Here is a 27,259-nt window from a genome sequence, read left to right as displayed (position 1 = left end):
CTCTACAATAATTGTTATAGAGGCAGCAGTAATTCTTGTTAACTTGTACCTTTTGACAGCCTGTAAAAATAGGAATAAAATGTCCACATTTCGATGTTAACTGCTCTCATCTGCAGCAAGAAACAGAGCATGCTAAAAATAAAAGAGGAAAAATTAAATAATCTGCAAAAGAATCCTGATCCAGGGATTTTGTAACTTAGTGAGCAACCAAGAGAGTGTTTCACATTTACAAGTAGTACTTTCATATTTACAGCTAGTACTTCTTCCAGATACCAAGCAGCAGCTAGGGAATGAGTATGCTTTGTGACATTTGTGACAGAAGAAAAACCCCAAAAAAACAAGCAGCCCATTAAAAGGCCTCAATGACAACTCTCCTTCCTTAGGTTCTCCCTACAGCCCAGGTTCCTGTTGGAGGCTCTTACAGGCACAGCCTTCAGAGCTGCAGTTTAGGCTGCAGCAGATTGGGCTGAAATCAAAGGCCAACAGCAAAAACATTCAAGCTCTTGAAAGAACCTCAAAAGCAGCACAGGATGTTAAAAAGCTACAGGACTCTGCTAGCGAGAAACAGAACTAAACAGACGATTTAAATACATTCTGGAGAGATATTAGACCAAGGAAACAGATTCCTCATTTTCTACTGGCTTAACCTCACTGAAAGAGAGTCTGTTCTATGTGAGTACATCCTTTGCACATCCCAGGACTTTGCTTTGAGTGGCTGTAAAAAAACAAACCTATTCCAATTCCACAAGTGTTCAGAGGCTTATCAGAGGTGGCTGCTCCAAGCAGCAGGGACGCAGCAGTGCTCAGATAAGCCGGACTCAAGGAGAAGCTGATCCCGCGCTGCCGATGACAAACGTGGCTGTAAACAGCAGCAGAGCGAGATGCTGACACTCTGTGAACACAAGGTTACACTTCCCACTGAGGAGCTACACGGCAGATTTTAATGGGCCACGACCGACAGCCAGGGAAATGAGTGCCCGCTCTGCTGCAGGAATTATGGCTGTCCCCAGCCCTCCCACTTGCTGCTCTAGCACACTGACCTCCTGCTAGGGAGTGCTCTTCTGCTGGGACACTTTACTGTAAGGACACTGGATAACTCAAGGGATTAATGGCATGGTTGTGGAGTCTCCAGTTTGGTGGCTCAAAATATCAAAAGTGGGTGGGAGAAAGAGCAGTTTGGATTGTGACATGAGTTTGTAGGGCTGCATTCTGAGGGCCTCAGGAAGGCCATAAACCTTTGCAAGGTACCCTGGAAGACCGAAATGTAGGATACAATCTGATGTGTCAGACTGGGTCTGCTACAGGATCTTGCAGAATGCTGAAGTCCTTGTGCAAACATCTAGGAATCCTGGCTTCTCTTGGGTTCCTGCTGAAAGCAGCAGGCTGTAGGCAGAGCTACAGGGTAGGCAGAAGACAGTGTCCCCATGCACAGGGCAAGGTGCAGCATTTAGCACTTTGCAGGATAGCGTCCACTAGAATCACAAATCCAACACAAAACTAGCTTGAGACTGTAACAACTTCTGCTGATACAATACAAGCTGTTTTCATTCTATTGCTTTCTCATTCTTGTGTGCTGGTGTGATCCAAACAGGTCTGTCCTGCGAAGCACTGAATCCTTCCACTCACCAATAAGGTCAAAAATGCTGAGGGGGTGCAGAGCAGAATTTGGTCATGAGACTCTTTCCTGCCTCCTCTGGGCTCTTCAAGTGCTTCCCACCAAATGTGAAGTCCAGGAGGATACCCTGGGGCACACAGCCCCCCACAGAGCAGACTGCTGGATTTGTGCCACATTCTCCCGTGTTTCCCTAAACACTTTTATGACACGGCACCATGTGCCTGTGAGTCTGGTTTATGGGCCAGGATGTCCTGCATGTGTGGAAGGCAGCGTGCACGATCGTGGCCACGGGGAAGCCACAGCAGGATGGTGGAAGTCGGGTCATCTGGCTCACAGAGCTGAACTGCTCATTTAATAAGGCGTCTACAGAGGAGCAGATGGAAGCAATAATGACTCCTAAACAAACGTGAATTCCTAAACAAATGTGACAAAGACCATAAGAGTTTATTATTTTTAAAAAGTTAATGAAAAAATAAGAAGGAAACCTCCTCCTTTCAGAGGGCTCTAATTAGCTCACATGCTAGACTCACCATCATGAGAGTAAAGTTTATGTTGAAGTGCATAAATAATTTCATGTAATAAGAATATCCACCCAAACAGAAAGATATACAGCTGCTATATGCTTCCTCTGAGCAATTCTGCAGTCACATATACAGTAAGAAATTAATTACAGCTAAGGTAATGTTAGAATCTGCCTTGAGAAGAAATTTAGAGATTTATATATTTAGGACGAAAGCACTGGCTAAGAATTTTGTCAAGGTTTTGGCTGACTTATAGATGTCTGAAGAGGAAGGAAGAAAAAAAAACCAAGGTTGTAAAAAACCATATACTGCAGCTCCAGGAGTAGTGGCTCACTTCCCACTCTGCATCACCATAAAAGAGCAAACAAAACAGGGTCCTCTTAGTTATCCTCATACACAAAAAATCCCAGAGCCCTTTCCAAAATGCTTCTAGAGTAAAAACATTGGATTACATGCACTGCCAGTTGACAAATATTTCTAAGCTCACTCTGAGTGCTTCTGAATATGAAGACAGCTTGAATGAGGTCTCTGAGCAGCAGAGGGGTTTTTGTGAGAGTACAGCACTGTGGGTCTGTTGCACGGGGCTCTCCTCAGCCTCTTTTCTAAAGAGGCTCTGAGCACACGCTGGGACAGGCCCTGGCCAGGTGAGCCGTGTCTCACCCCGGCTCGAGGGAGCTTGTGGCCACACATCAGAATTCAGAACAGCATGGCCACCTTGCTGTTCACCCCTTTTCCACAAAGCACCAGCTCCTCAGAAAAGCAGAACAAACGCTGAAAGATGATGCGGCAAAGACAAAACTCATGTATTATCAACAAGAAATGCTGTGCTGCCTCTGGAGGAACTCACCAGCGGCTCCCGAGACGCGGCGTTCTCAGTCGCAGGGCAGGAGCCAGCCTGTGAAGCAGAGAGAGAAAGAGTGAGGTCACATTGCCACCCCATGGACACCAGCAGAAAGAAACACCCATCTGGAAGGATCCCATCAGCAGCACTTAGGCAGGCACACTTGTCTGTGCTATCAGCAGCAGTTCTGTGGAGTACCGAAGACAAAAAGGTCAGATCCACAGAAAAAAGTATTAATTCCCCATTTGAAACAAGGGAATTAACAAATCTGCAGAACTGATTTTAAGGAGTCAGCAGTAAAAAGCCAGCAAGACTCCTGAGAGACGGCATAAGAGTAGTGGCCACCCAAACACAATTTCTTAAATACTTCTCCCATTTCCAGGATCCAGTAATGCACCCTTTGTTTTCTGAACCGTTCTTCTGAAGATTTCTAAGCAACCATGATTTACCTAAACCTCACAAACTGTCACCAGGACTATCCTTGCTTCCCACACATAATTAAGAGATTAAGTTTTGTCCTCCAATTGTAGTCCTCATTTTTATGCATATACCTCACCTTCAAAGTATCTCAGTATTTATTTTTCCCATTTGAAAAAGACACAAAAATAATATAGATAAAATAAGTATTTACCACAAGAGGGTGCCAAAAACTCAAATATACTGTAACTCATCTGCTTCCCAATAAGGATCGTCACCAGGACCCAGCCAGACCTCACAGGCGGGCAGGGATTCTCTGGGATCACTTGCCACAACCTGTGGGGAAGGAGAGGAGGGAAGGGGAGGGGAGGGGAGGGGAGGGAAGGTGCGGGAAGGTGCGGGAAGGGAAGGGAAGGTGCGGGAAGGGAAGGGAAGGTGCGGGAAGGGAAGGTGCGGGAAGGGAAGGGAAGGTGCGGGAAGGGAAGGTGCGGGAAGGGAAGGGAAGGTGCGGGAAGGGAAGGGAAGGTGCGGGAAGGGAAGGGAAGGTGCGGGAAGGGAAGGTGCGGGAAGGGAAGGTGCGGGAAGGGAAGGTGCGGGAAGGGAAGGTGCGGGAAGGGAAGGGAAGGTGCGGGAAGGGAAGGTGCGGGAAGGGAAGGGAAGGTGCGGGAAGGTGCGGGAAGGTGCGGGAAGGTGCGGGAAGGGAAGGGAAGGGAAGGGAAGGGAAGGGAAGGGAAGGGAAGGGAAGGGAAGGGAAGGGAAGGGAAGGGAAGGGAAGGGAAGGGAAGGGAAGGGAAGGGAAGGGAAGGGAAGGGAAGGGAAGGGAAGGGAAGGGAAGGGAAGGGAAGGGAAGGGAAGGGAAGGGAAGGGAAGGGAAGGGAAGGGAAGGGAAGGGAAGGGAAGGGAAGGGAAGGGAAGGGAAGGGAAGGGAAGGGAAGGGAAGGGAAGGGAAGGTGCGGGAAGGGAAGGTGCGGGAAGGGAAGGGAAGGGAAGGGAAGGGAAGGGAAGGGAAGGGAAGGGAAGGGAAGGGAAGGTGCGGGAAGGGAAGGTGCGGGAAGGGAAGGTTTGGGAAGGGAAGGTTTGGGAAGGTTTGGGAAGGTTTGGGAAGGTTTGGGAAGGTTTGGGAAGGTTTGGGAAGGTTTGGGAAGGGAAGGGAAGGGAAGGGAAGAAGGAAGGGAGGGAGGAGGGAGGGAAGGCGGCAAGGAAGGCAGGCAGGCAGGCAGGCAGGAAGGAAGGAAGGAAGGAAGGAAGGAAGGAAGGAAGGAAGGAAGTGGCGGAAGGAAGGAAGTGGCGGAAGGAAGTGGCGGAAGTGGCGGAAGTGGCGGAAGTGGCGGAAGTGGCGGAAGTGGCGGAAGGAAGGAAGGAAGGAAGGAAGGAAGTGGCGGAAGGAAGGAAGTGGCGGAAGGAAGGAAGGAAGGAAGTGGCGGAAGGAAGGAAGGAAGGAAGGAAGGAAGGAAGGAAGGAAGGAAGGAAGGAAGGAAGGAAGGAAGGAAGGAAGGAAGGAAGGAAGGAAGGAAGGAAGGAAGGAAGGAAGGAAGGAAGGAAGGAAGGAAGGAAGGAAGGACGGAAGGAAGGAAGGAAGGAAGGAAGGAAGGAAGGAAGGAAGGAAGGAAGGAAGGAAGGAAGGAAGGAAGGATCCACCACTGAATTCACATCCTCAGGAAATTCCCAGAGCAAAGTATTTAGCATTAAGAAACACCAATAGCCAAGACAAATCTAAAATTCATTGTCTTGTTCACAGGCTACACCATCATCTTGCTCTTCTCTTTCTTTTACTATAAAAATACAGTAACAGAGAGACAGGATCTTTTTTTTTGCTTATTTTTAGTAAAGACATTGCTACAGGCCCAAGGAATATAATTTCTAAACAAAACAACTTATTTTAAAATCTCTGGTAGAAATATTTATTGCCTTTAGAACACAATTCTATCAACATAGATGATTTGTTTCGAGCTGCAGTACTCCCCTCTCCCCACACTGCTTGAGGCAATATATTAATTCATAAGAATGAGAAAATTAAACTAAGAAAAATAGATAATAAGCCATAAGACATCTGACACTCCCTTTTCAGCATCTAAACTAACTTGATTTGTAATAGCAAACATGATGGGGCCCAAATATAAACATGTTAAGTGAGGCAGTGCCACTACTCAGGGCCTCATGTTGAAAGCTTGGCAATAAATAAACAAACATCACCAGCAGCAGAAAGCAAGTATTTTATTAAATTCCCTAAACGTTAGGAGTGCAACAGGGATAACTTTCAACAAACATTGACAACAGTGTCAAAACTGCAATGGTTGTGTAAGAGAAGCGGTATCTACATTTTGTGAGACTTGGAAAGATATTTTCATTGGTTTGTTTAATTCCAAAACTGTCTCCTTGAAAAGTCACCCACTGTACTCTATAACCTTCAATCACATCCCCTTTTTCCAGGCAAAGCTGTAAGACTGTCTCAAAATTCCATCCAAGCCCCCAGAATGTGAGAGCACTGAACACTTCTCAGAGTTCTGCCTGAGGAATGTGCAGCAGTGTAAGACCCAAAGGACATGGTAGAGTTACAGAATCACAGAATGGTTTAGGTTGAAGGGACCATAAAGATCCTCTAATTCCAACCCCTGCCATGGGCTGGGACACCTTCTGATGGTTGGGGACACCTGTCCTGTCCAGCAGGCATGGCCAGGCTGGGGCAGCAGGAGCAGCCATACGCCCCCTGACTGGCACACGAGGGGACAGAGGAGGCTCCTGCAGCACAGAGCAGCTCCTGGGGCGTGCCAAGGCTGGGGGCCACTGACCAGTGCCCTGTCCTACAGCTGGGCTGGGGGCTGCTGACCAGTGCCCTGCCCAGGGGCTGCTGACCAGTGCCCTGTCCCACAGCTGGGCCAGAAGCTGCTGACCAGTGCCCTGTCCCACAGCTAGGCCAGAAGCTGCTGACCAGTGCCCTGTCCCACAGCTGGGCTGGAGGCTGCTGACCAGTGCCCTGCCCAGAGGTGCTGACCAGTGCCCTGCCCGGAGGCTGGGCCAGAGGGTCCTCGCATGCCTGCCTCAGACAGACACCAAAAGGGGTTCAAGTAACTCATTCTGGCCTGAGGATCCAGCACTGCTGCACGCAATGGGACAGAATCTGATTCTTCATCTTTACCTTTAAAACCTAGAGTGTTCTCTGGCTACATTTATGAGGCCTGTTAAAAAGCAAGACTTCCCCACTTCCAAACATTGAACCTTATTTTGAGGTAAAGCAATATAAATGTGGGGGGCTTAAGTGTGCAGTGGGAAAATGCAATATCCAAACTCAAAGGAACCTGAATGTTTTTTAGGCGATCACATTTGCCAATCAACCAGATTTCTGTCTCAGAAACTGCCCGCCCAGCAGACTGCTGAGGTGCCTTAGGGACCAGCCACAGATTGTTTCAGGTTTCCTCATTCTGGAAGCATTCACTTGAAGTGTGAGGGATGGACGGTAACACCTGCACCTCAGACTGGGGCTGATGAAAACACCTGGGTGATGCAAAGCTGCCCTGCCTCCTGTGAGTTTGGTAACTTGGCCTTTCACAACCCAGATCTGGGCTGGTTAGCCAAGAGTACCAATTTTATGTAATTTATTTCTGCTTCACTTCAGTTCAATAGCCTCCCCCACAAACTCACCCTCCTCAGTCCAAAATAAAGGGATCAACAGAGAGGTTCATGGTGATTTTGCCAAATCTGGACAGACTTGAGTGATTGCACATAACACTGACAGCTGCTCTGTTTTCTTCCCAGTTGCTCACATAGACCTTTCCCCTCCTGCTGCTGGAGTGGGACTCTGGGGGCACTGAAAAAGCACTTTACCAAATCCCATTGGCACCACAACTCAGGAACCTGTCTGGGATAGTGGTGAGATGAGAGAGCTCCAGGAGATCAAGGAATCTGAGGTGGGTTGAGCTTGCAGTGAAATACAAGTGACTCTAGATCATGAACAGGACAGTGAGTGAGAGGAAGCCTACACGCTATACACCTACATCACACCTACACCACAGAATCACAGAATCCAGCTTGGAGGCCTTCAAGCAAATAAGAATATATACTATATACAACTCCATCGCACTTCTTTTTCCTGTGGCTGCCCCATTCATTTCATATCCCAGTCTAAAAAAACCAAGCTTTTAGTGTTTCCTGAGCACTCAAACCACTGAACTTACATTGCTCTTTTATGCTCTTGGCTCAAGGATCTCCTTCCGTCCCTCGCCTTTGCAAGGCAGAGACAATATTTCTGTCTAACTAGCCACAGAAAAACAGAATATTCTGAGTTGGAAGGGACCCACAAGAACCGTCGAGTTCAGCCCGGGTTTTATGACCCAGCTGCACAGTGTCTCCTTTCATTCTGGCCGTGTTTGTATTTACTCTTTTCCTATTCAAGTGCTTTATGAGTTTCATACACAGATCCCCAATGCCAACACGCCTGTGCCCTGGGCCCGGCCTGCACACCCTTCAGCGAGCCCCGCACAGACCCTGCTCGCACAGGGCACGGAGCCCAGGTGCAGCACCGAGCCCGCGGTGCCCGGGGGAGGGTCCCGGAGCCCCCCGGCACCCCCGGGACCCCGGCCCGGCCCGGCGCCCTCACCTGCCCCGGCTGCTCCGCTCTCTCCGCGGCCGCCATCTTCCCAGGCGCGGCTAGTCCATCCCCAACCGCCCGATGGAACGCCCCCGCCTCCGCGCCGCAGGCACGGCGAGTCGAACGCCGGCACAGCGATGCGTTCCGCGGGGACGCCACCGGTGCCGTGAGTGCCCGGCCTCAGCCGGGCCGGGCCGCTCGGGCCGCGCCGGTCCCGCGGCAGCAGCGCCTGCCCTGCCTGGAAAAGCCCCTTGCGTCACTGCCGAACGTCAGTTGATGGCGGCGCGGCTGAAGCGATGCGTGGTGCGGCGGCGGGACGGGCCGGAGCAGCACGGCGTGGCCGCGTCCTGCCTGCGGGAGCTGCGCGACAAAGGTGAGCGGCGGCCGCGCTGGGACCTGCTGTGGGACCTGCTGTGGGACCTCGCTGTGGGACCTGCTGGGACCCACTGTGAGCCCCAGCTGATGTGCAGCACTGTAAGGACACAGGTTATGGTCTCCAGCCTCAGTCACTGAGACTTGCCTGTCCTTTGTGCTGGAGGTAATAAAAGGGCAGTGCTGTGACACTTCTATTGTTTTGTTAAGTATTTTTTCTTTTCTGCAGCTTGTGGTGTTCTGGCTATTGACAAGGCCCGGGAACCCATCACCTTGGTACTGGCAGAAGATGGGACCATTGTGGATGATGAAGATTACTTCTTGTGTTTGCCATCTAACACAAAATTTGTGGCACTGGCCAAGGATGAGAAATGGACCAGCAAAAGCTTAGGTATGCTGTGAGTGAGGAAGCATGGAAGGGGAGGTGTGTTTAGAATACATCTACTGACATTAGGCAGTGTCAGGTGATCAGGAATGACCCATGAAACTGGTGACTCTTGTGTCAGACAGTGGAACATCCTGGCTCTCGGAGTCTGTGGATGAAGTGGACAGTGCTGCTGAGAAGTGGAAGCAACTGGCCAGGCAGCTAAAGGATGACCTGTCCAATATCATCCTGATGTCTGAAGAAGACCTCCAGGTACAATGGGGAAATGCGCAGTCCCTGTCCTTGCATCTGCCCATCAACCATTTATCTCAGTAGAGAACAGATTCAATAAGCAAGAGCTCAGGCTTAATTCAGCTGCTGCTTTTGGCTCTTGCCAGAGTCAAACTTATCCTTGAAGGGAAACACTCAAGTGTCCAAGAGTGTTCTTAATCCCCAGCTATCCCTCCTTGTGTGTTCTTCCAGTTCTGGGAGAGGAAAGAGTTGAGATTTGGCCAAATTGCATATGAGGTCGGCTCATTCCTTAACACCAGACACCTGTGTAACATGTCCAGAGGGGAGGCTGAGCAGCAGGCCAGGTCTGTCTGCTTCAGAGGGGTTTGAAGAACTGCTGTCACTTTCCAGAGCTGAATGATTCAAGTTTCTGACTGCTCAACACCTTGTCTGTGGTGAGGCATGAAAATAACTGTCCCTTTTCCTCCCCAGTTTGCAGCTTCCCAGGTGCTAGGCTACTGCCTTTCCTTTGAATATTTCCATGCACTGTGAAATAGTGCTTTGCCATTAGTTTTCAAGATTTCTGTTAAAATTGCACATGATTCCACACTTTCTTGGATGCCTTTTGACTCTTTGTCATAGACTTGCTATGACAAGGAGCTTTGTGGAACACGCTTGTTTTCAGGAGGGTTTGTACATTCTGTTTGTACTGTAGTAAGTGCCACAAAATGAGTTACTCAGGACCCCTCTCAATGTTTTAAGGTGCTTATTGATGTGCCACGCTCAGACCTGGCTGAAGAGCTTGCCCAAAGTGAAACCAAAATCCAAGTGCTGCAGGACACTCTGCAGCAGGTGCTGGACAGACGAGAAGAAGAGCGTCAGTCAAGGCAGCTCCTAGAACTCTACCTGGAGGTCTTGAAAACTGAAGACAGTATCTTAAACAAAGTTGCAGGTAGGGAGCATTTATATGCTAGAGAAGGAGGTTTTCAACTCCTAGCTGAGTGGAATAAATAAAATAGAGTGAGTAATTTGGTCAGCTGCTGTTAAATGGGGTTGGTGCAAGAGAAGGTGTAGTGTATATAGTGTAAGAATTCTCTGACCAGAGAGCTCTCTTGCTGCCGTGTCACATTTCTCACAAAGCCTGAAAGCAGAATACTGGGAGAAAAGCTTAGATCCTGTAGTCCTCCTTAACATTATGGATTTCTTAAGTTCCAGGAGGCACCTAGATTGGATGTATATTTTATTAATCTCACCATCAAAGCAGTCCAGGGTACTTTTCCTGTCCTGTGTTTGTCAGTGGCTGTACTGATTGTGCTCCTTTTCAGAACCTAAGGCTGCACCAGGGAAGGAGATGGATGTGGTTGACACAGGTACCAGCAGCAGAGATACTTCAGCCACAACAGCACTTAGTGACCAGGTCCTTGCTTCTCTGAAAGAGAAACCTGCTCCAGAGCTCTGCTTGGACAGTCAGGATCTAGAGGTGGGTGAGAATGACACAACCATAAATCTCTCCCTCTGAAAGAGAGGCTATAAGGGAAGGTGTCTTTGCTTCTGGAGGCTGCATGTCAGTAGATATGTTTCAAAGTGCTGAAGTTTAATTAATTTCTCTTCCTCAGTCACACTCTCCCTGGCTTGGAGCTCCTCTGTAACAGCCAGCTGACATTGTTCCACACACTCTGCTCTGAAAAGCCACAAAATAATTTTGGGTTTGGTCTCTGACAAATCAGTCAGCAGTCCTACCAGCACGGTTCTTTGGGGTTTTTTGTATGCTTATATATCTAGCTGTGTTTCTTTTATACATCCCAAATTAAAACAAAAACCTCCTTATTTTGGAAAATATAGATTGGAAAGTCTAGCTAAACTGTAACCATTTAGGAAGGTGTTCTTTTAAGCTGTCAACTTGCTACTGTTAATTTTCCCTGCTGTAGAAAATATGTAACTGCTTTCTCTTCCTTTGAACGCCTGAACAGAGCTTCAAGCACTGAGTGTTGACAAATTATTGAAAATCCACTAGCCCACGGGATAGGTGATGAAAGCTGGGAAGATCTCCAGTTCCAAAGTGCCAGTACTAAACTTTGTTTCCTGCTGTTATTAATGTCAGCAGAGGGCTAGTGGCCGGGGGGTCACTAAAAAGGACTGTTAACAATGTGTCTTGCTGCAGCTGGTGTCCAAGGAAGATGCAGCAGCGCTGGCCTCGGCTCTGGGGTGGGACAAGCAGAAAGCTGGAGCTCTGCAGGAAGCCTGTGATCAGGAGCTCTCCAAGCGCCTCAAACAAGTGCAGACTCTGCATTCCCTACGGAGCACATCCAAGGGCAAGAAAACGCTTCCCTGGGGGGACTGGCCCACTGCAAAACGCAAAAAATAAGACTGCATTGCTGTTTGCAGTTTAGCTTTTGCTTTTGCATTAGAATCAATACAAGCAAAGACACATCCTGGGAACCATAGTTTGCTGGTCATACTGTGGTCTGGCTATAGATACACACATACAACTAAAATCTGGACATTGTCCTGAGGCTTAAACTCCTCTGGTGATTTGACTTGTGTAAGCAAAGGGATTTTGACTTTTTGCAGAATGCTAGAACAATGGTATCGCTAAGCACAGCATCTAAGTGTTTGGCTTTCAATACATGGTTGGTAGCCAGCAGCTTCCATCTGATAATGTGGATACAACTCCTGAAGCCCCAGGCAGTTTGCTTACTTTGTTCTCCTACCATTTTCAGTGTAAAAAGGATGGAGGATCTCTGGAAGACACTTTGAGGCACAGTTAGTGATCAGGGCAGAGGGGTTAGCCAGTTGCTGCCTGGCTTTAAGCTCCAGCCTGGGATCTAGGAACTTGAATTCTCAGGCTGATTTAATCAGTTAAAGTAAATTCAAAGTCCTTCAACTTCAGTGATTTTTCTGTGAGGAACTCCTGCCTCTTGGATGCTGTGTAAGAACTATCATGTAAAACACAGTAAAGGTGGAAATAATTGCTTTGTAATGCTGTGTGACAGAAGACTTGCATTTGGTCTGCTGTCTTATTCTCCTAATCATTAGTGTAGCATCATGATGCTTTTGTATTAACTGGCTTATTTTTAAATTCATTAAAGCTTTTTTTTCTAATATTAATAAAACCTTTTAATCTTACTGTTGGACTAGTTTTGATATTTCCACCAGCTGCTATAATTAAAGAATGGGCTGATAAATACAGTATTGCTGTAAAGAAAGAGGATGAAGAAATTGCAGAAGTACCGTCTTTAACTTATCCAAAATGTTTAGGCAGAATGTGTGTTCATCATGATGACTGCACTTGAACTCTCACCTGGCACAATCTGCTCTTCTCGTATGAGAACAGAAGACATCTATGAAAAAAATCAGACAAGTGAAATGAAACTTCTGAGAAAGTTTTAGTAGGTACAGATGTGTTTTGTAGCAGCATGCTAAATCCTCTGACCTAACACAGCTTTAAATGGCCCAGGGTAAGTATTCCTACAGCAGGCATCCAGGTGAACCCATTGCATGCAACAACCCAGCTTAACTATGGCATAGTCAGAGTTAGACAGTGCAACTAATAAATATTCTAAACAGTTTAGTGACTTAAAGCTGGTAAACAAAACTACCCAGGCTACCTACCCAGATGGGAATTGACTGGACTTACGGGAGAAGCTTGCAGGCAACTTTTTGTCTGTTTTGCTTCTGCCCATATACACTTTCAGATCGTAACATTATAGGCCATGGCAGGTAAAAAGGTTTCCTGGTGTTCTGAACAGGGACTTAGTACAAGCTTTTTATGTTCCGGTCTTTCTGCAATCGCATGGATGGCTGTGCTACCCCTAGAAATCTGCTTCCTTTGACTAATTATTTTCATTCTCATACAGTTCCTTTGCACTGGGTAAGGCTCTGCCAGCCCAGCAGAGGCTCGTGGGATCCCTGCCTGCTGCTCTGCAGCCACGGTGCCGCCTGAAAATGGGAATTACTGGCAGTGACAACTGTAGCCCAGCAGTGCCACAGCAGGGAAACAGCAAAAAACACTTTACATGTCAAGGCAATGAGCAAGAGATATGGCTTCTTAAGAACAAAATATGCAAATTGCCTGAGCAAAAATAGCAAAATTGGAAGCAAGGAAAAAGTCAGAGTTACTAGAGAAATAAAGTAGCAGAATGAAGGGTGTTGCACATACTGAGTTATGGCTCAGTGAGAATGGTCTATTTCAAACTATTTAAAGTATTTTAATTTTAATAACAGATACGTTTTGTGAGCAATTAAGGCATTTTGGCTGTAAGCTTACTGAATTCTGACAGACTTAATTTTTGGAACAATAAAAATCCAGTTGCATTCACCTGAAAACCTAAAGATTCATTACTGGAGCTAACCTGCAAGATGAATAAGCTAAGCCTGGTTTCTCTAGGATAGTAAGAGAAAATGTCCTGAAACATTACTCGAAAGATAAATCATGCCATGTTGGAATCTTCATTTTCAGACACAGCTGTTTCTTGTTCCCCAGGAGTTCTCTCTCCCTTAGCTGCACTGGACTTCTTTTTCTTCTTCTCTTTCTGCTCCATGTTACTTGATGCAAGCTCTTCACTTTTCTGAGTGATATATTTTAGCTGGGAACAATAAGCTAATCAGTACTCTGCTGAGGAACTTAATTAATTCACAAGACATTAGAAAGAAATACTGAAGAGAAATTAACAGGGCAAATTCTTATTACAAGAAACATGACAGACTCCAAAAAACATTTACTTTGGTTTTTCAGATAAGTTCTTGTTGTGTATTTCAAATCACATATGGAAGGGAAAAAAAATCTCCTTACATAAAAGTAAAATTAGTATTGAAAGCATTTTTCATGGATCCACATACAAGCATGTCTTAACACATCAGTGAGTTTAATCCACTGAACATCATATAGATCAGCACAGGAGGGAATAAAATGATTCTGTGGTGCCTGTATTAATGCTGCACCTCGAGCAGTATTAACTCAGCACCTCGAGGCAGACTCAAGCTATTGAGGCTGCAACAAAGAAACACACCAGGAACAAAGCAAAGTGATTCACAATGCTGTGTCTGCTTATTGCACTTTTGAACTTGGAACTTCAGCAGGCCTGGTGCAAGGAGAGCACTGCTGCTTGAACTGCAATCAGATCTGTGTTACACCTCACCACAACGAGGTAGAGTGGCATGAAGCAAAATAAGATGAAAATTTAGAAATTACTGGATTGTGCCTATCTACCTCAGGAAGACAGTGAAACTTCTTATGCAACAGTTGCTTCATCATGTATAACCTTCATTCAAATGCTTTTAGGAATTAACTGGTTTAAGAATGTTGCAAGACAGAAAATACAGTGCATCTCACCAAAGAATTGCTTCTTCTAGCCAAAAGCTTCACATCTTCTGGAGTGACTGTGGTTCGTTTTGCATGCCTGCATAAAATCAAAAAACACCCCTGAACATTTTTGCCAACACTGACCATAAGAGGCCAAGATCAAAAAGCACCTACAGGGAATTTCTATTTCATCACTTTACAGACACTATTTAAGCAGCCAGCCAAGCCCTTTAAAGCTTGAATTACAAGACACGTTTTAAAGATTATCTAGGAGCTAACACAAAAAAACGAAAAACCTTTGTAACAATCAGTGCGTACCTTGCAAACATTTCGAGGTCTTTTGCAAAGATTTCTAGAGAAAACACAAAGATGTCATATATTTTAAAATACTGGGTGGGAAGAGATACACAAGTTATCCAAATCAATTAAGAGAGGTGACCATAGCTGGGTATTAGGCACCACTCGTACACAAGCAGGTAGCTACACAATGTTCCCTCATACATCTAAATGCTTTTATCAGGTCTGAAAAGTTGAACTAGCATTTCTTGTACTTAAAAAAATATAATGCAAGAGAATGCCCCGGTGACATTTAGTTCGATTTTGGAAGCCCTGTGTCTCCAGCTACGGCTCCTGCACAGCCACAGGCGCTGCGGTGAGCAGCCGCAGGTAACCCCGCTGTACCGCACTGCCGGAAGGTGATCTCCGAGATGGCTGCGATGCTCTGTTTGCTGAACCGCACGTCCTTGTCCTCCTCCACCTCCTGGCACAGGCACCCGACCGTGTAGTGAACCGCGGCCTTCAGCCTCTGCAGGGAGCAAGGCAGGGGCAGCCAGTGACACACCGGCCTCGCCCCAACCCCCGAAGCCGGCTCGGCCCGCCGTGTGCCGCCCGTACCTGTGCGAGCAGCTGCTGCTCGTGGCCGCCGGCCGCCGCCATGGCCGCCCTCACGATCTCCCGCCGCCGGCCGCCGCCATGGCCGCCCTCGCGATCTCCCGCCTTTCCCGCGCGGGGCGGGGCCGCCGCCATGTCGGGGCTGTGAGGGAGGCGCGGGCCCCGCCGTGCAGCGGCGCTGCCGCCCGCGGTACGCACTTGTTTTATGGAACTGCCGAGTCTTTCTGCCTGCTCAGCTGAAAGGTCTGAAATTCACCGTATGCAGGTATTCAACTAGTGACTAAATAGCTGTCTCAGCAGAAATACATATGGCCAAAAATTAATACATAAATCAGTGTGCACAGCACAAAATTTAACAGATTTTGAGAAATAAAAAGGTTAGACACCAGGTGAATTTTCAGCAGTCCTGAATGTGATAAATGGAGATGATTCGTGCTAACTCAGTTGTAACTATTCGGAAAGTTATTATTATAAAGCAATAAAGGGAATTAGTGTTACAAGGCAGATGGACCCTTTGCAGATGTTACACGTTAAAAATAGGATACAGGATGTAGTTTTAAAATAAGTAATGTCTCAAGACAGAATCGACCTTGAGCTGGACCAAGCTGGAATGACTTCAGGCATAGGGTCTGAAATTATGGTTTTAACTATGAAATGCAAGGCTAGTTATTGGAACACGGTGCTTACTTACATAACACAACACTTGGTACGCACGTGCAAGCTGTGAGGTTATCCAGAGGACGAGGATTGAGTGCAAGCCTTCATCCAAAGACCAAAAGAAGACTGAAGACCCCCTAGCAGCAAGTGAAGCATGTGCCATGAAGGACAGTGACATATAATTTAAGAATTGAAAATGGGAGGAAACTTACAGGAAATATATACTATATGCTTATACATATTCATTAATAAGTTTAGTTTAAATTGCTTTGTTTTGTAGGTGAGGTAGGGTGAGGAGCCCTCTCTGTACCCTGGTCGGTTTTGCTCATGTTTTAATCATACTTAATTACTGGCAAATTAAATTGTTTGGGGTTTTTTTACTAAATTGTATTAATTTTTACTTAATTGTCGTTCATTTAATAGACCGAGTTGTCTAATTTCATTTATAACATGAAGATGACTGGCATTGCAGGGAGAGGATATAAAATACAGTCAACTTAGCATGCTGCTGTGGGTATTTTTAATTGCCTCATTGGAAGAAGAGGCAAAGAATCGCGGAGATTTGGCGTGGAAAGTGCAAGCACACAGCAATGCAAAGTCTTTATGCCAGAGCTTAAAACTAGGAACAAGAGTTGGAGGGAGAAAATTAATTTTGTTTCTCCATGATCCATCCCACCTTCTACAAAAAGCACAGAGAGCTCAGTGTGACAGACTGAGCAGCTGAATGCCCAGGAATTAAATCTGTAAGAGCCAAGCTACTGCCTGTTAGGAATAAACCATGGCAACGAAAGAAAGGCCTTTATCTGCCTGGAGCCTCCTAAGTTCCTGTGCTGTTTGCCACTTCCTGAACTGCAGTCACCTCCGTCTTGATCCCTAGGACTTTATTCACTACAATACTATAAACCTAACATAACTATAAATTCTACTAAATCCTGCACAAAAACATTTTACCTAGTTTTGGCCAGCACCAGTGGAAAGAAAACACCTCAACACATTTATAACTAAATTTATTTTGTTTTCTTATATGATACATATAGAGAGATATACATATATGTATGAAATACACCCACAAGTTGTTACAAAAGTGTCCAAACAAAAGTTCTAGCAGAGTACAGTAAAAAGTGATATTCTAGAAGAAATATCTGAGATCTCCAGTATCTTGGCTCCAAGTGGAAGGATTTCCATTAGACATTGTAAGCAGAAGAGGACACGTTTCCTCCATGGCCTGTCCAGTTAGTATGGATAAATTCCCCTGGTTTTGATAACAATTCATATGTATGTGCACCAAAGTAATCACGCTGCGCCTGGAATGAGAACACACAGACAAACCAGACACACAAATGTCAATACCATATGAGTTCTAGAAATTGCACCTCCTGTTACCTAACAAGGAATAGTAGAAATAAGACTAGACTCCAATAATGTAACACTCAAAATTATTTTCTCATTATTAGCAAAACCACTGCAATGAAAAATTTACTAATATCTAATAATTAAATTAAGAGATCTGCAGAAATGCAAGTATAGGATTTTTGCTTGGTACTAATCTAAAAAACAAGCACTTCCATACATCCAAACATTCAAAGATACTTCTCTACAAACCATTTGAGTTCAAATATATCATTACCCTTGGTTCACAGATGGAATACAAACACACACTGGGCACTGCCATACCAGTATCTCTGGTGTTCTTTATCCAGCTGTCTCTAAGTGTTTTACTGACATGAATTTCAGGTACAACAGAAATATATTAAGCAACCTATACTGTGAGTGATTAGGACATATTTGCCATCGAGGCCTTTAAAGCAGTATTTAAATAACAGCACAATGAGATTTCAGTACCTACCTGAATCAGGTTAGCTGGCAATATCTTATGCCTGTATCCATCATAAAAAGAAAGTGCTGTAGTGAAGCAGGGCATAGGGATTCCAATTTGCACTCCAGTACTGATCACACGGCGCCAGGACTCCTGGGAGAGAGGAAAAGAGGGGGAAAACTGATCAGTGCTCGCTCAGACATATGTGCAGGCACATGAACTACTCCACTACAACTGTGTGTGCTAGTTCATGTTCTATGAAATCTAATAACCAAGGCTGAGCAAATACTGCAGCAGTATTTGCTGATTTTATATATACTATATTTATATATATATATATCATATATGATATATACTGATTTTATATAAACGAGGTTGATCTAAAATAATGGCAAGTAAGAGAGTCAACAGCGGGACGAGAACAGTTGAGACATGAAGTCAAATCACAGCAAGCAAGCAAGCAAGCAAGGATGCTGTTCTTTCACATAAATGTGGTCAGAGCATCTCAAAAGCATGGATTCAGTGGGGAAGGGTGAATGTTCTGAGCTCTGAGGCACTTCCAGGAGCTCTCACCAAGCACAGAACAAAGCTTGCCCAAGGGCCTGAAAGGACAGCACTGATACTTCAGACAGACGTGGATCATCCCGAGTTCAACAGTTCATCTGGTCTAGTCATTTCCATGGAATATTCAGATTCAGATTCAGTTACAAGAACTACTAATGATAATATGAGACTTCTTTTTTTGACCAGATAATGTGGTTTCAATTCCGCCTGTCAGCTCCAAACCCGGACACTATTTGTACAGACACAGGCCTAAAGAATGTGTGGATCTGGAGCTGTTGTTCTGGGGCTACTGCAAACAATGGTACTGGAACACAGCTTTATGGTCTGCTCAGCTGGAATCCAACTGCACAGTAGGCACAAGACACAGGGCAGTGGTGAGAATGTTCACACAGGCCAGGCCTTTTTTCCTCATATATATATATATGAGTATATATATGTATATATGGCCCTTCTGAATTGCTGGATTTCTGCCTAAGGCCATTCTGTTACAGTAAAATGGGAACCTTCAGTTTCCAGTCATGACTTGGTCAGTATCAAAGAGAAGAACCGTGACAGTATTGGCTGTTAATTATTGTTTTTATGGTCTCCTTTCCTTGGAACTTACCTGACAGTTTTCTACAGCTCTCTTAAAGAAATCATCCAGCAGCAAATTCTGGAGCTCAGGATTGCGATCAAAAGCATCTTTGATTTTTCCCAGGAACACACTAGGCAAAAGTTAACCAGGAATAAATGTCACAGCTTTCAACAAAGCCCAGAATCCAAAACTTGCAGTGCCAAAACTTGACTCAGCCAGACTCAGATTGCAAACATGACAAAGATCAAGAAATATTTCAGCAGTTAAGCCACCAGAATAGTGGGTTCATCTAGTAAACTTTGGTGTTGTCTACAGCCTCTCAGAATCTTACCAGCAGAGTAACTCCATGGATTTTCCAAGGAAATCTCTAGGCTTGTCAGCCAAGCACCTCATAAACTAAACTGCCTGCTCTTCTCCCCTCAGCAGCCAGGTTACCTCCTCATCTCATCTAAAAAACGACTGGATGTGGCAATCAGTTGTGGTGTTAGGGCATGGGCTGGACTCGATGATCTTGGAGGTCTCTTCCAATCTAGTGATTCTGTTGTTGAATTCTGTTGTTGTTGAATCTCAATTACCTTCTGATGATGCAGCCTCCCCTCCACATCAGTGCAATACCACCATAATTCAGTGTCCAGCCAAATTCTTTGGCTGCCTGTCTCAGCAGCATGAAGCCTTGTGCATATGAGATAATCTTGGAAGCATACAGGGCCTAAAAAAAAAAAAATCAAATTCACATTCCAAGAGAAGTCTCACAAAGTTCAACAACAAACTTCACAGTCTACATGCTCTGTCCAGCCCACATCTCAACAGGGATGAGTACAGTAGCAACATTCCAGTTATTTGAGAACCAAAATATCCTTTCTCATTGGAAAGTTTGGTTTCAACAGAGAGAGATCAAGAGAGCAATACCCAGGCAAAGACACGAGTGTTGAGGGGTGGACAAGCTCCTGTGCATGAATTATGATCTCTGTACCCCATGTAGATGTCTCTGCCCACTGTGGCTTAGAGCTGAATTCCTTCTGGATCCTTCCTAACCTTCCTTTGGTTGGGAATGGGTCCCATTATGCTTTGTGGACATCATGAGACAATGCATGGTGCTGAAAGCAGGAACCATAAAATATAAACACAAGAGCTCCCAGGGTTCACAGCATCCCAGACCTGCTCTAACCCTGCACAAGGACTCACCTTGCGGATGTCCTCCAGGAAGGCCTTCTTGTTCCCACTGAATTGAGTCACTTTGGGCCCTTCCAGCAGCTCACTGGCCTGCACTCTCTCATCCTTGAGAGACGACAGGCACCGTGCAAACACAGCTTCGCCTTTGGGTACAGCAGGAAAGAGGAGACCATTACAAAGCTGGGCATCATGTTCATGTCTGAGATACTCAAGCACCAGAGTGTCACTGAGTGATGAGCCATGAACAGAAGCAAAAAAACTGGTGCACAAATGAATTATTCCAACAGCATTCCTGAGGGACAACTCAGTACAACCACTGGGTACGTATTGACTGATACAGCTTTCAAATGATAAACAAAAAAACCACAAGTCATCCACATGAAAATTTATCCTCGAGAACATTTACCAGCTCTCAGTTTTGAGAATTTACTTTAAAATCTTTTCCTATCTATCAGAGACAGACAGTGGTGCACTGCAATCTAGGGAACAGCAAGGCTGAAGACTTCACAAGTATTGTAGCATGCTTTTAAGATAAAAAGCTGTTCCTTAAATGCCAGCTCACATTAACTGGATGTGCTTTGAAATACACACATGCAAAATAAGGGCAATTAAAATCAAGACTAAATCAGCAGCTTAACTTATAAAATGAAATAAGATTTACAAATCTGGTAGGCCTCTAGCATTAATATTCAGAAGTCCGTAAGAAAGTTTTCTAACATCATTAAACAGGTTACTAAATATCATCTGTCAGGCTGGCCCAGTGAGTTCTTAATCACGCTGGTTTAAGCTGTACTTGTTAGCAATTGAAGACAGTACTGTGAAATGAGGGAGAAAAAAGTTTGCTTTTCAGGGTCTGATAGAAGGAGAAGAAGCAAGTCTTCATAGGGTCATTTTGTTCCACCCTTTAAGTGAGCTGTGATATACCAAAAAAAAAACAAAACAAAAAAACCACACCCCAAAATCAGACCAACAACAATTAAAAAAAAAAAGCGAGTAATATTTTCACAAGACTCTGGATCCTCCCTACAGCAGGAGGACATATCATACTTAAATCAGAACAGGCTTATTTCCATTTCTGCAAAAACTTCATTCTACCATGGGGAGGAGCAGTATGGTAGGAAAATCAGGAAAAAGCAGGAGTGGCATGACTCTGCTTTTACAAGCAGAAGTTTGCAAGTCACGCTCACGCAGTAAAAGCACACAGCAGCTGCCCTGAGAACGGCCACGTTTGCACAAGGACTATGGCACACACTTCCCTATCTGCTCAGCATTACCTCACAGTGCTCCCTGGCACTGCAGAGCACCAACCAGGGAGTGTCTCCTCCACCCCTGATCTTTGCAAGCACCCCAAACAGGAGAGTATCTGCAGTGCAAGCAAGAAACATTGTTTCAAGCCTAACACTGAAAGAGTACAGCTGCAGAACATTAGAACCATTTAGAGAATGTGTTTTGCTGCTGGAATGCAGCCATGTTTCTTTGACAGCTACACTGCAGTTACTTTCTTTTAGCTACTGAATGTTTTCTTATCTTCAGGACTTGACCAGCCAATGCAAAGGAAAAAGAGGTAGAGAAAGCACGGAAATGAAAGCAAATCTGAGAGCAAAGAACCTGTTGTCTGGATCTGTGGTATTAGAGCACTCTAAACGTTGCAAATAAGTTACAGCTCCTCTGCATTAAACACTGAGCTCAGCACTTAATGTTCCCCTGTCACTGAGTCCTCCCAGCACTGCAGAGACACCAGGGACACAGGTGTGACAACAGGACTGCCAGCATCTAAGGAACAAGGTAAAAACAAGCCCAGCAAAACACCCAGGAACGGCTGTCTCAGGGCAGAAAGGCTGGAACAGCTACACCTACAAGAGCCTCTTCTGCCAGCCCAGCCCTGCTGTGGGCTCACTTCTGAGACTTTACTTTGCCCTGCTCCTCACTGTGATGTGGTAGGAAAGACCAAAGCAGCAGTTACCGATGAGTGTGACTGGGACTCCGTATTCCAGGGCAGAAATGGCTGTCCACTTCCCTGTGCCTTTCTGCCCTGCACTGTCCCTGATCTTCGGGAGGAGGTATTTGCCATCACTATCTTTGAATTTGAGAATATTGGCTGTGATTTCAATCAGGAAAGAGTCCAACTCTGTCTTATTCCACTCCTGAAATACCTGAAAAAGGAGAAAAAGCATATATGTATTCATACACACCCCAATTTGCTATGTCTCTACCATATCTTTTAACTGATATTTTGCCTGATTGATTATAATGCTCAGTGTTTCATTAGCTCTTTTCAGGCAAGGTAATTCACATCTCTGCACCCGAAGGTGCTTCCTGGACAGAAATCAATTGTAGTGTGGTAAGACTTTTAAACAACTTCTATAAGCATTTAGCTGTCTGTGCTCACTGCTCCTACCTCATGTAAAGCTCAGGAATATTCCACCCTTGCAGGAGGCATGTCAGAAAAATTCACTTCATGTACATGCAGCAGCTTTACCCAAGCCCAGCACCTCACCAGTGGCAGACAGACACCACGGCACAAAAAAAGGAAAGACATTAAAAACTACAAATCACCTTTGCCATCTCATCGTGCTCCATGCCCACCACATCTTTCATCAGGTGATAGGCCTCACAAATCAGCTGCATGTCTCCATACTCAATTCCATTGTGCACCATCTTCACGAAATGTCCAGCTCCTTCCTCTCCCACCTGTCCAGAAACATCCAAAAATCCCCTCAGCAACAGTATCATCACCACTTCCAGTGTTTAACACTTGCCCATGGCTTCCTTCTGCCTAAAGGAGTGAACCAAAGACAGTGCTGACTGAAACCAGTTCCTCACAGGTCCATTTAGCTCCCCCAGCACATGCCCTAGCCACAAACTTTGTCTTCCCACTGCATGGTGTGAGTTATCAGAGATGCTACATTGGAAATTAACACAGCCAGTAAATCAACCAGCGATGGTGCTGTGTTTATTGTGGACAAACATCATAAATTTCAGCAACCAAACTGCCTAAGCAGGGATCTAAGCCCAAGTTAGGGTCAGTATCAAACAACTATTTACCCAGTCACAACAAGGTTCCCCAGATCCCACTTTAGCAGCAATGCTTTGAAATATGGTCTTGATGTGGGGCCTGTGGGGAAAAAGAATACACCTTAGCAGACAGGCAGGGGATACAAACACCACAAGAGAAAATAAATAAAATCTATCTATGATGCCTCCTGTAACCTGCCAAAAGGCAGCCTCGGCTGAGGGCAATGGGCAGGCTGATAACCCATCCCCACACCAATGCCAATTAAATATGTTTTTCCCAACTAGGCAGTTTGCAAGACATTGGGACAATCAAGTCATGCTTCCAACACTGTACAGACAAGTGCAAAGCACATCAAGGAGCTCAGACATCCTCTCCCTTTGAACACAGAAGCTGTCCTTATTTAGCTGTTCAAGGCAAAAGATGATCAGGCAGCAACTTACTGTTGTTGATGGCTTTGTGCCACCAAATTTAAACAGGCTGATACAGGTATGAAACACTAATGCAAATGGACAGGGACTCAAGAGATACTAAAGCTCAAGCAAAACCTGGACACACCTTCTCTTTCCACTTCTATGCAGAGAGTGGGCAACAAGAGAAAAAGTCTAATATGAGCATTGATGTCTTTACTGAGACCTGACTATAAAACAGCACAGCAGCATGCAGAAACTTGCAAATAAATTGATGCATTCAATAGTAGTACAAACATGTACTGAAGCTCCTTTTATAATGTGTCACTACAGGGCCATTTGCTGCTGCCCAATTCATGGTTTGCAGCTTCCCAAGTGTGTACGGCAACAAAAGAAAAAAAATAAGAAATAGTACTTGTTTAAAATTTAAGCAAAATTCCCTTCTCCCTTCAGATGTCTGTAGGTCCTACTTTTGCCTGTGGATTCCAGGAAGAAAAGCCTGCCTTTGTTCCACCTTACATGAGGGCTCAGCACTGCCCCATGATCCCAGCCAGGTTGAGAAATCTGGAGCCTTGAGGAAGTGAGATGGCAACATATCTTGTTCTCTCCACATCCACACCCTCTTCTTTCCCTCCCTCAGTGCACAATATGAATTGTTGCAAACCATTCTGAACAAGAAAATAAAGTAGCTGATGCTTACCAGGCTTCCTTGGCTCCTCCTGGCATGAGAGAAGGTCCGTACCTGGCACCCTCCTCCCCACCACTAACACCACTTCCCACAAACAAGATGCCCTTCGCCTGCAGCTCCTTACAACGCCTCTGCAACAAAGAGCAGAGCAGCACCATTTAATTTTGCCTAATGCCAGAGCCTTACAAACAAAGGTTAGCAGTTTAGATGTAAAACTAGGTCTTCAATTCTGCTTTGGACTTGCTAGATGCCAACCTTAAGAAATCTTCTTCATACCCCAAAGTGAGCATTAGGAAACTTCCTGTTGCTTTAACATGGATCCTTGCAAGAGCAACATGGTGAGGAAACAAGTCCTTATAAGCACCAGACAGACATGAGCAGCACTGAGGCCAGAAGAGGCTTGGAATTAAGTGTCAGGTGACACATGCTCTGTGCAAAGATGTGGGGGAGGCAGATTAGGCCCAAGGTGGAATTGCTGAGTTTACTGCAGAGTGAAGGTGCAAGAGGGGTGATGGCATCTCATTGACTGACTATTCTGACAATCACAAGTGGAAGAGTTGTGTGTATTTTATTCATTCACTTTAGGTAGGAAACAGGCTTACCATGGTGTCTCTATACTCAGAATTCCCACCATCAATTATGATGTCTCCAGTCTCCAACAATGGCACCTGTCAAAATAAATCAACATTTCAGTTTTCTTACATTCCAAACCTCACTAATAATGAATAACTGAGAACTTCTAGAGGCAACTCCTCCAAAAGACAGCAAGAAGTCACAGGTAGAATGAATGTCTGCCTCACCAATTTATCAATGAAGTCATCCACTGCCCTTCCAGCCTTCACCAGCAAGATAATGCGGCGGGGCTTCTTTAGCTTGGAGACCATCTCCTCCAGGCTGTGAGCACCGATCACTTTGGTTCCCTTGGCCTCATTAGCCAGGAAATCATCCACTTTGGAAACCGTCCTGTTGAAAGCACAAACCTGGGGGGCAAGAAAACATGTCAATAAAAGCTGCCAATGGACAGTTACTTTAGCTCAGACTACAAATTATACAGGCAAGGATCAACATCCTGTGCTCTCTGACTTCCGCCTTCCTGACAGGCACAGGGCAGGGATGAACCTGAGCATGTCTTTACAAGTGCCTCAGGAACCTGTGGTTAATGGCAAGGCCAAAGCGAACTTCAGGGAAAAGTCATGCATAATTAGCAGATCAGGTGCCAGCTGAGTACAGGCATGCACCGCTGCTCTCCTCTGGAAACAGGACAAAGGCCAGCACAGGGTATAACTTAAAGGAGGAAATAATACCCATTAGATCATCACAAGAGCAGGGGAAGCACCCACAAAATGCTCAGCTCCAATCCCAAGGGCTACTGCTAGTCAGTCTTCCTAAACAATGTGTTTCCTCACTTACCACGAAGCCGTGGTCATTCATGTTCAAAATCAGGTTCTGACCCATCACGGCCAGTCCAATCAAAGCAATGTCAGCTCTGGAATGTGAAAGAACAAAAATGTAAGTCACTAGCAGTGATCCAGCTTGTAGCATCCGTACTTTGTCAGGCTGTTCTGACCGTGCCAGCTGCCAGGGCAGGCCATCCCTTCCTAACAAACACGGAGCTTTGAGTTCATTCTGTCAGCTGCTACTGCAGCAGATCGTAGAACCGAGGCTGTGCGGAGTCACCGGCGGAGCCAACAGCGCATCGGAGCCTCCGGCGCCCCGAGCCGGCTGCAGCCGCAGCGCGGCCATGCCGGGCCCCGCTCCCGCCCCGCTCTCACTCGGCCATGGCAGCGGCGCTCGGGTCTCGCGGTGTCTCTCCCGGATCTCTCAGGTCTCTCTCAGGTCTCCCTCGGATCTCCCCCGGATCTCTCCCGGATCTTTCTGATCTCTCAGGTCTCTCTCCCGGGTCTCCCTCCCGGGGCTCTGCGGGCTCGGCCTGCAGCGCGCGCCGCTGCCCCTCATCAGCTGCGGGTGGGGCGGGCCCGAGCGCGCCCATTGGCTCTTCCCGAGAGCCACGCCCCCCGCCCATGGCCCGATGTCCCGGCGACCACGCCCCCTTAAAGCGGCAGCGCTCGGCGAGTGCGGCTGGGGCTCCGTGCGGTGTCCCCGGGCTGTCCCCGGCGGGCTCTGCCGCTCCCCCGTGTGCTGTCCCCGGGCTGTCCCCGGCGGGCTCTGCCGCTCCCCCGTGTGCTGTCCCCGGGCTGTCCCCGGCGGGCTCTGCCGCTCCCCCGTGTGCTGTCCCCGGCGGGCTCTGCCGCTCCCCCGTGTGCTGTCCCCGGGCTGTCCCCGCCGCCCGCGAGGCCCGAGGAGCCCCGAGAGCCGCGCCCGGTCGCGGAGGAGCCGCCCCCAGCCGTCCCTTGCTGTCCCTCCGATCCCAGAGACACGCAGCCCCGGGACCGCCTGGAATTGCGCACTTTGTAATTTCTAATTATTACTAACGGGCTTCGATTCTGCCGCTGAAGATCGTCCCAGGCAGCCCCCAAGGTTTCACCGCTACCCGTTTGTCTTTGTGTGCCCAGGCCAAACTCGACAAACCTGTCCCTCGGTCAGCAGCGAGCTCAGGACAAAGCCACTGCCCTACCTTGGATGTATCGGCAACACGCACCTCCCGAGACCGCAGTTTCTATGAAATTCTATATAAATTAGTTTCTAAACAAGGTGACCGGCAGCAATCTGGCCCGTCAAGTTTTTGGATCACTCTAATTCTGGGCACTAAGAGTGAATGAATCAGAAAGCGGTGACAGAGTGGCTTCCATGAGGGATTGATTAACCTGTCAGAAGAGCCACCAGAAAAAGTTCACAGGTTAGGGTGATTAGATTATTCAAGTGCATAACCGGAAAAAACACAGGGCATCAGCCCCAGCAGCAAAGACAACAGCTTTTCAGATAGTGAAGAGGAGGCCATGCAGATGGTTTAAAGTTCTAAGAGGTTTTTGACCTGTTTTGGTTGGACTTAAATGCTTTGGGAATCCCTGGTCCGTGGCTTTTAAAAACTTTGCACCTTCAGACCAAGTCAGGAATGATTCATGGGGATGACACATGTTTGTTCACAGAGTTCCCACTTTGGTGTTGTGTTCTGATGGTTTTATTTCACCCATTTCCTCTCATTTCCAACTGTCACCCCCAGGTAAGTGAGTTCAGTACTGGCAGCACTGTGACAAGCCTAATTTGTTTTTAAAGCAAAATAACCACTCAAAAGCATCCAGGAAGTATTTGGAAATGCTGTGTAGC

The 27,259-nt window shown here is 46.3% G+C and overlaps 4 protein-coding genes across 6 annotated transcripts in view; 1 reads left to right on the top strand and 3 right to left on the bottom strand.

Moving 5' to 3' along the window:
- The window catches only part of PEX14 (peroxisomal biogenesis factor 14), a 68,160-nt gene extending 60,091 nt beyond the window's left edge, over nt 1-8,069 (bottom strand). Inside the window, exons 1-2 of the mRNA XM_005530492.3 lie at nt 7,989-8,069; nt 2,984-3,031 (exon numbers count right to left, since the gene is read on the bottom strand). Of these exons, the coding sequence (XP_005530549.1) occupies nt 2,984-3,031; nt 7,989-8,024 (84 nt within the window). The 5' untranslated portion in view covers nt 8,025-8,069. The remainder of the gene's footprint in view (nt 1-2,983; nt 3,032-7,988) is intronic.
- Nucleotides 8,070-8,220: 151 nt separating this feature from the next.
- On the top strand, nt 8,221-12,077 carry DFFA (DNA fragmentation factor subunit alpha). Its single transcript, XM_005530467.3, has 6 exons — nt 8,221-8,352; nt 8,581-8,742; nt 8,858-8,988; nt 9,709-9,898; nt 10,272-10,426; nt 11,108-12,077. Exons 1-6 carry the CDS (start codon nt 8,256-8,258, stop codon nt 11,309-11,311), a joined length of 939 nt encoding a protein of 312 aa, XP_005530524.1. The 5' UTR covers nt 8,221-8,255; the 3' UTR covers nt 11,312-12,077.
- Nucleotides 12,078-12,084: 7 nt separating this feature from the next.
- Nucleotides 12,085-15,237, bottom strand: CENPS (centromere protein S). Of its 3 annotated transcripts, XR_001331993.2 has the most exons (7): nt 15,143-15,237; nt 14,930-15,053; nt 14,567-14,600; nt 14,279-14,345; nt 13,365-13,532; nt 12,248-12,287; nt 12,085-12,141 (listed from the first exon to the last, which is right to left on the bottom strand). XR_001331993.2 is itself a non-coding variant. In XM_014259203.2 (6 exons), exons 1-5 carry the CDS (start codon nt 15,182-15,184, stop codon nt 13,377-13,379), a joined length of 423 nt encoding a protein of 140 aa, XP_014114678.1. In that variant the 5' UTR covers nt 15,185-15,237; the 3' UTR covers nt 12,085-12,287; nt 13,365-13,376. The 3 variants fall into 3 exon arrangements, 2 of the variants coding, with proteins under 2 accessions (XP_014114678.1, XP_005530522.1); XM_014259203.2 differs by having other exon boundaries at nt 12,085-12,287; XM_005530465.3 differs by lacking the exons at nt 12,085-12,141; nt 12,248-12,287 and having other exon boundaries at nt 12,314-13,532.
- A 1,549-nt stretch (nt 15,238-16,786) lies between these two features.
- On the bottom strand, nt 16,787-26,009 carry PGD (phosphogluconate dehydrogenase). The gene is made up of 13 exons (XM_005530466.3): nt 25,807-26,009; nt 25,445-25,520; nt 24,835-25,014; nt 24,637-24,702; nt 24,047-24,165; nt 22,969-23,038; nt 22,480-22,614; nt 21,887-22,076; nt 19,936-20,066; nt 19,326-19,459; nt 18,781-18,880; nt 17,643-17,765; nt 16,787-17,100 (listed from the first exon to the last, which is right to left on the bottom strand). The coding sequence occupies exons 1-13, from the start codon at nt 25,812-25,814 to the stop codon at nt 16,981-16,983; spliced, it is 1,452 nt and encodes a 483-aa protein (XP_005530523.1). The 5' UTR covers nt 25,815-26,009; the 3' UTR covers nt 16,787-16,980.
- Between the last annotated feature and the right edge of the window lie 1,250 nt (nt 26,010-27,259).

Source organism: Pseudopodoces humilis, chromosome 24 (assembly GCF_049639895.1).
Source record: "Pseudopodoces humilis isolate 2021_Gansu_Grassland_sample_001 chromosome 24, ASM4963989v1, whole genome shotgun sequence".
Lineage (NCBI taxonomy): Eukaryota > Metazoa > Chordata > Aves > Passeriformes > Paridae > Pseudopodoces > Pseudopodoces humilis.
Note: the sequence above shows the minus strand (reverse complement) of the source record. Positions and strands in the feature narration are given on the sequence as shown.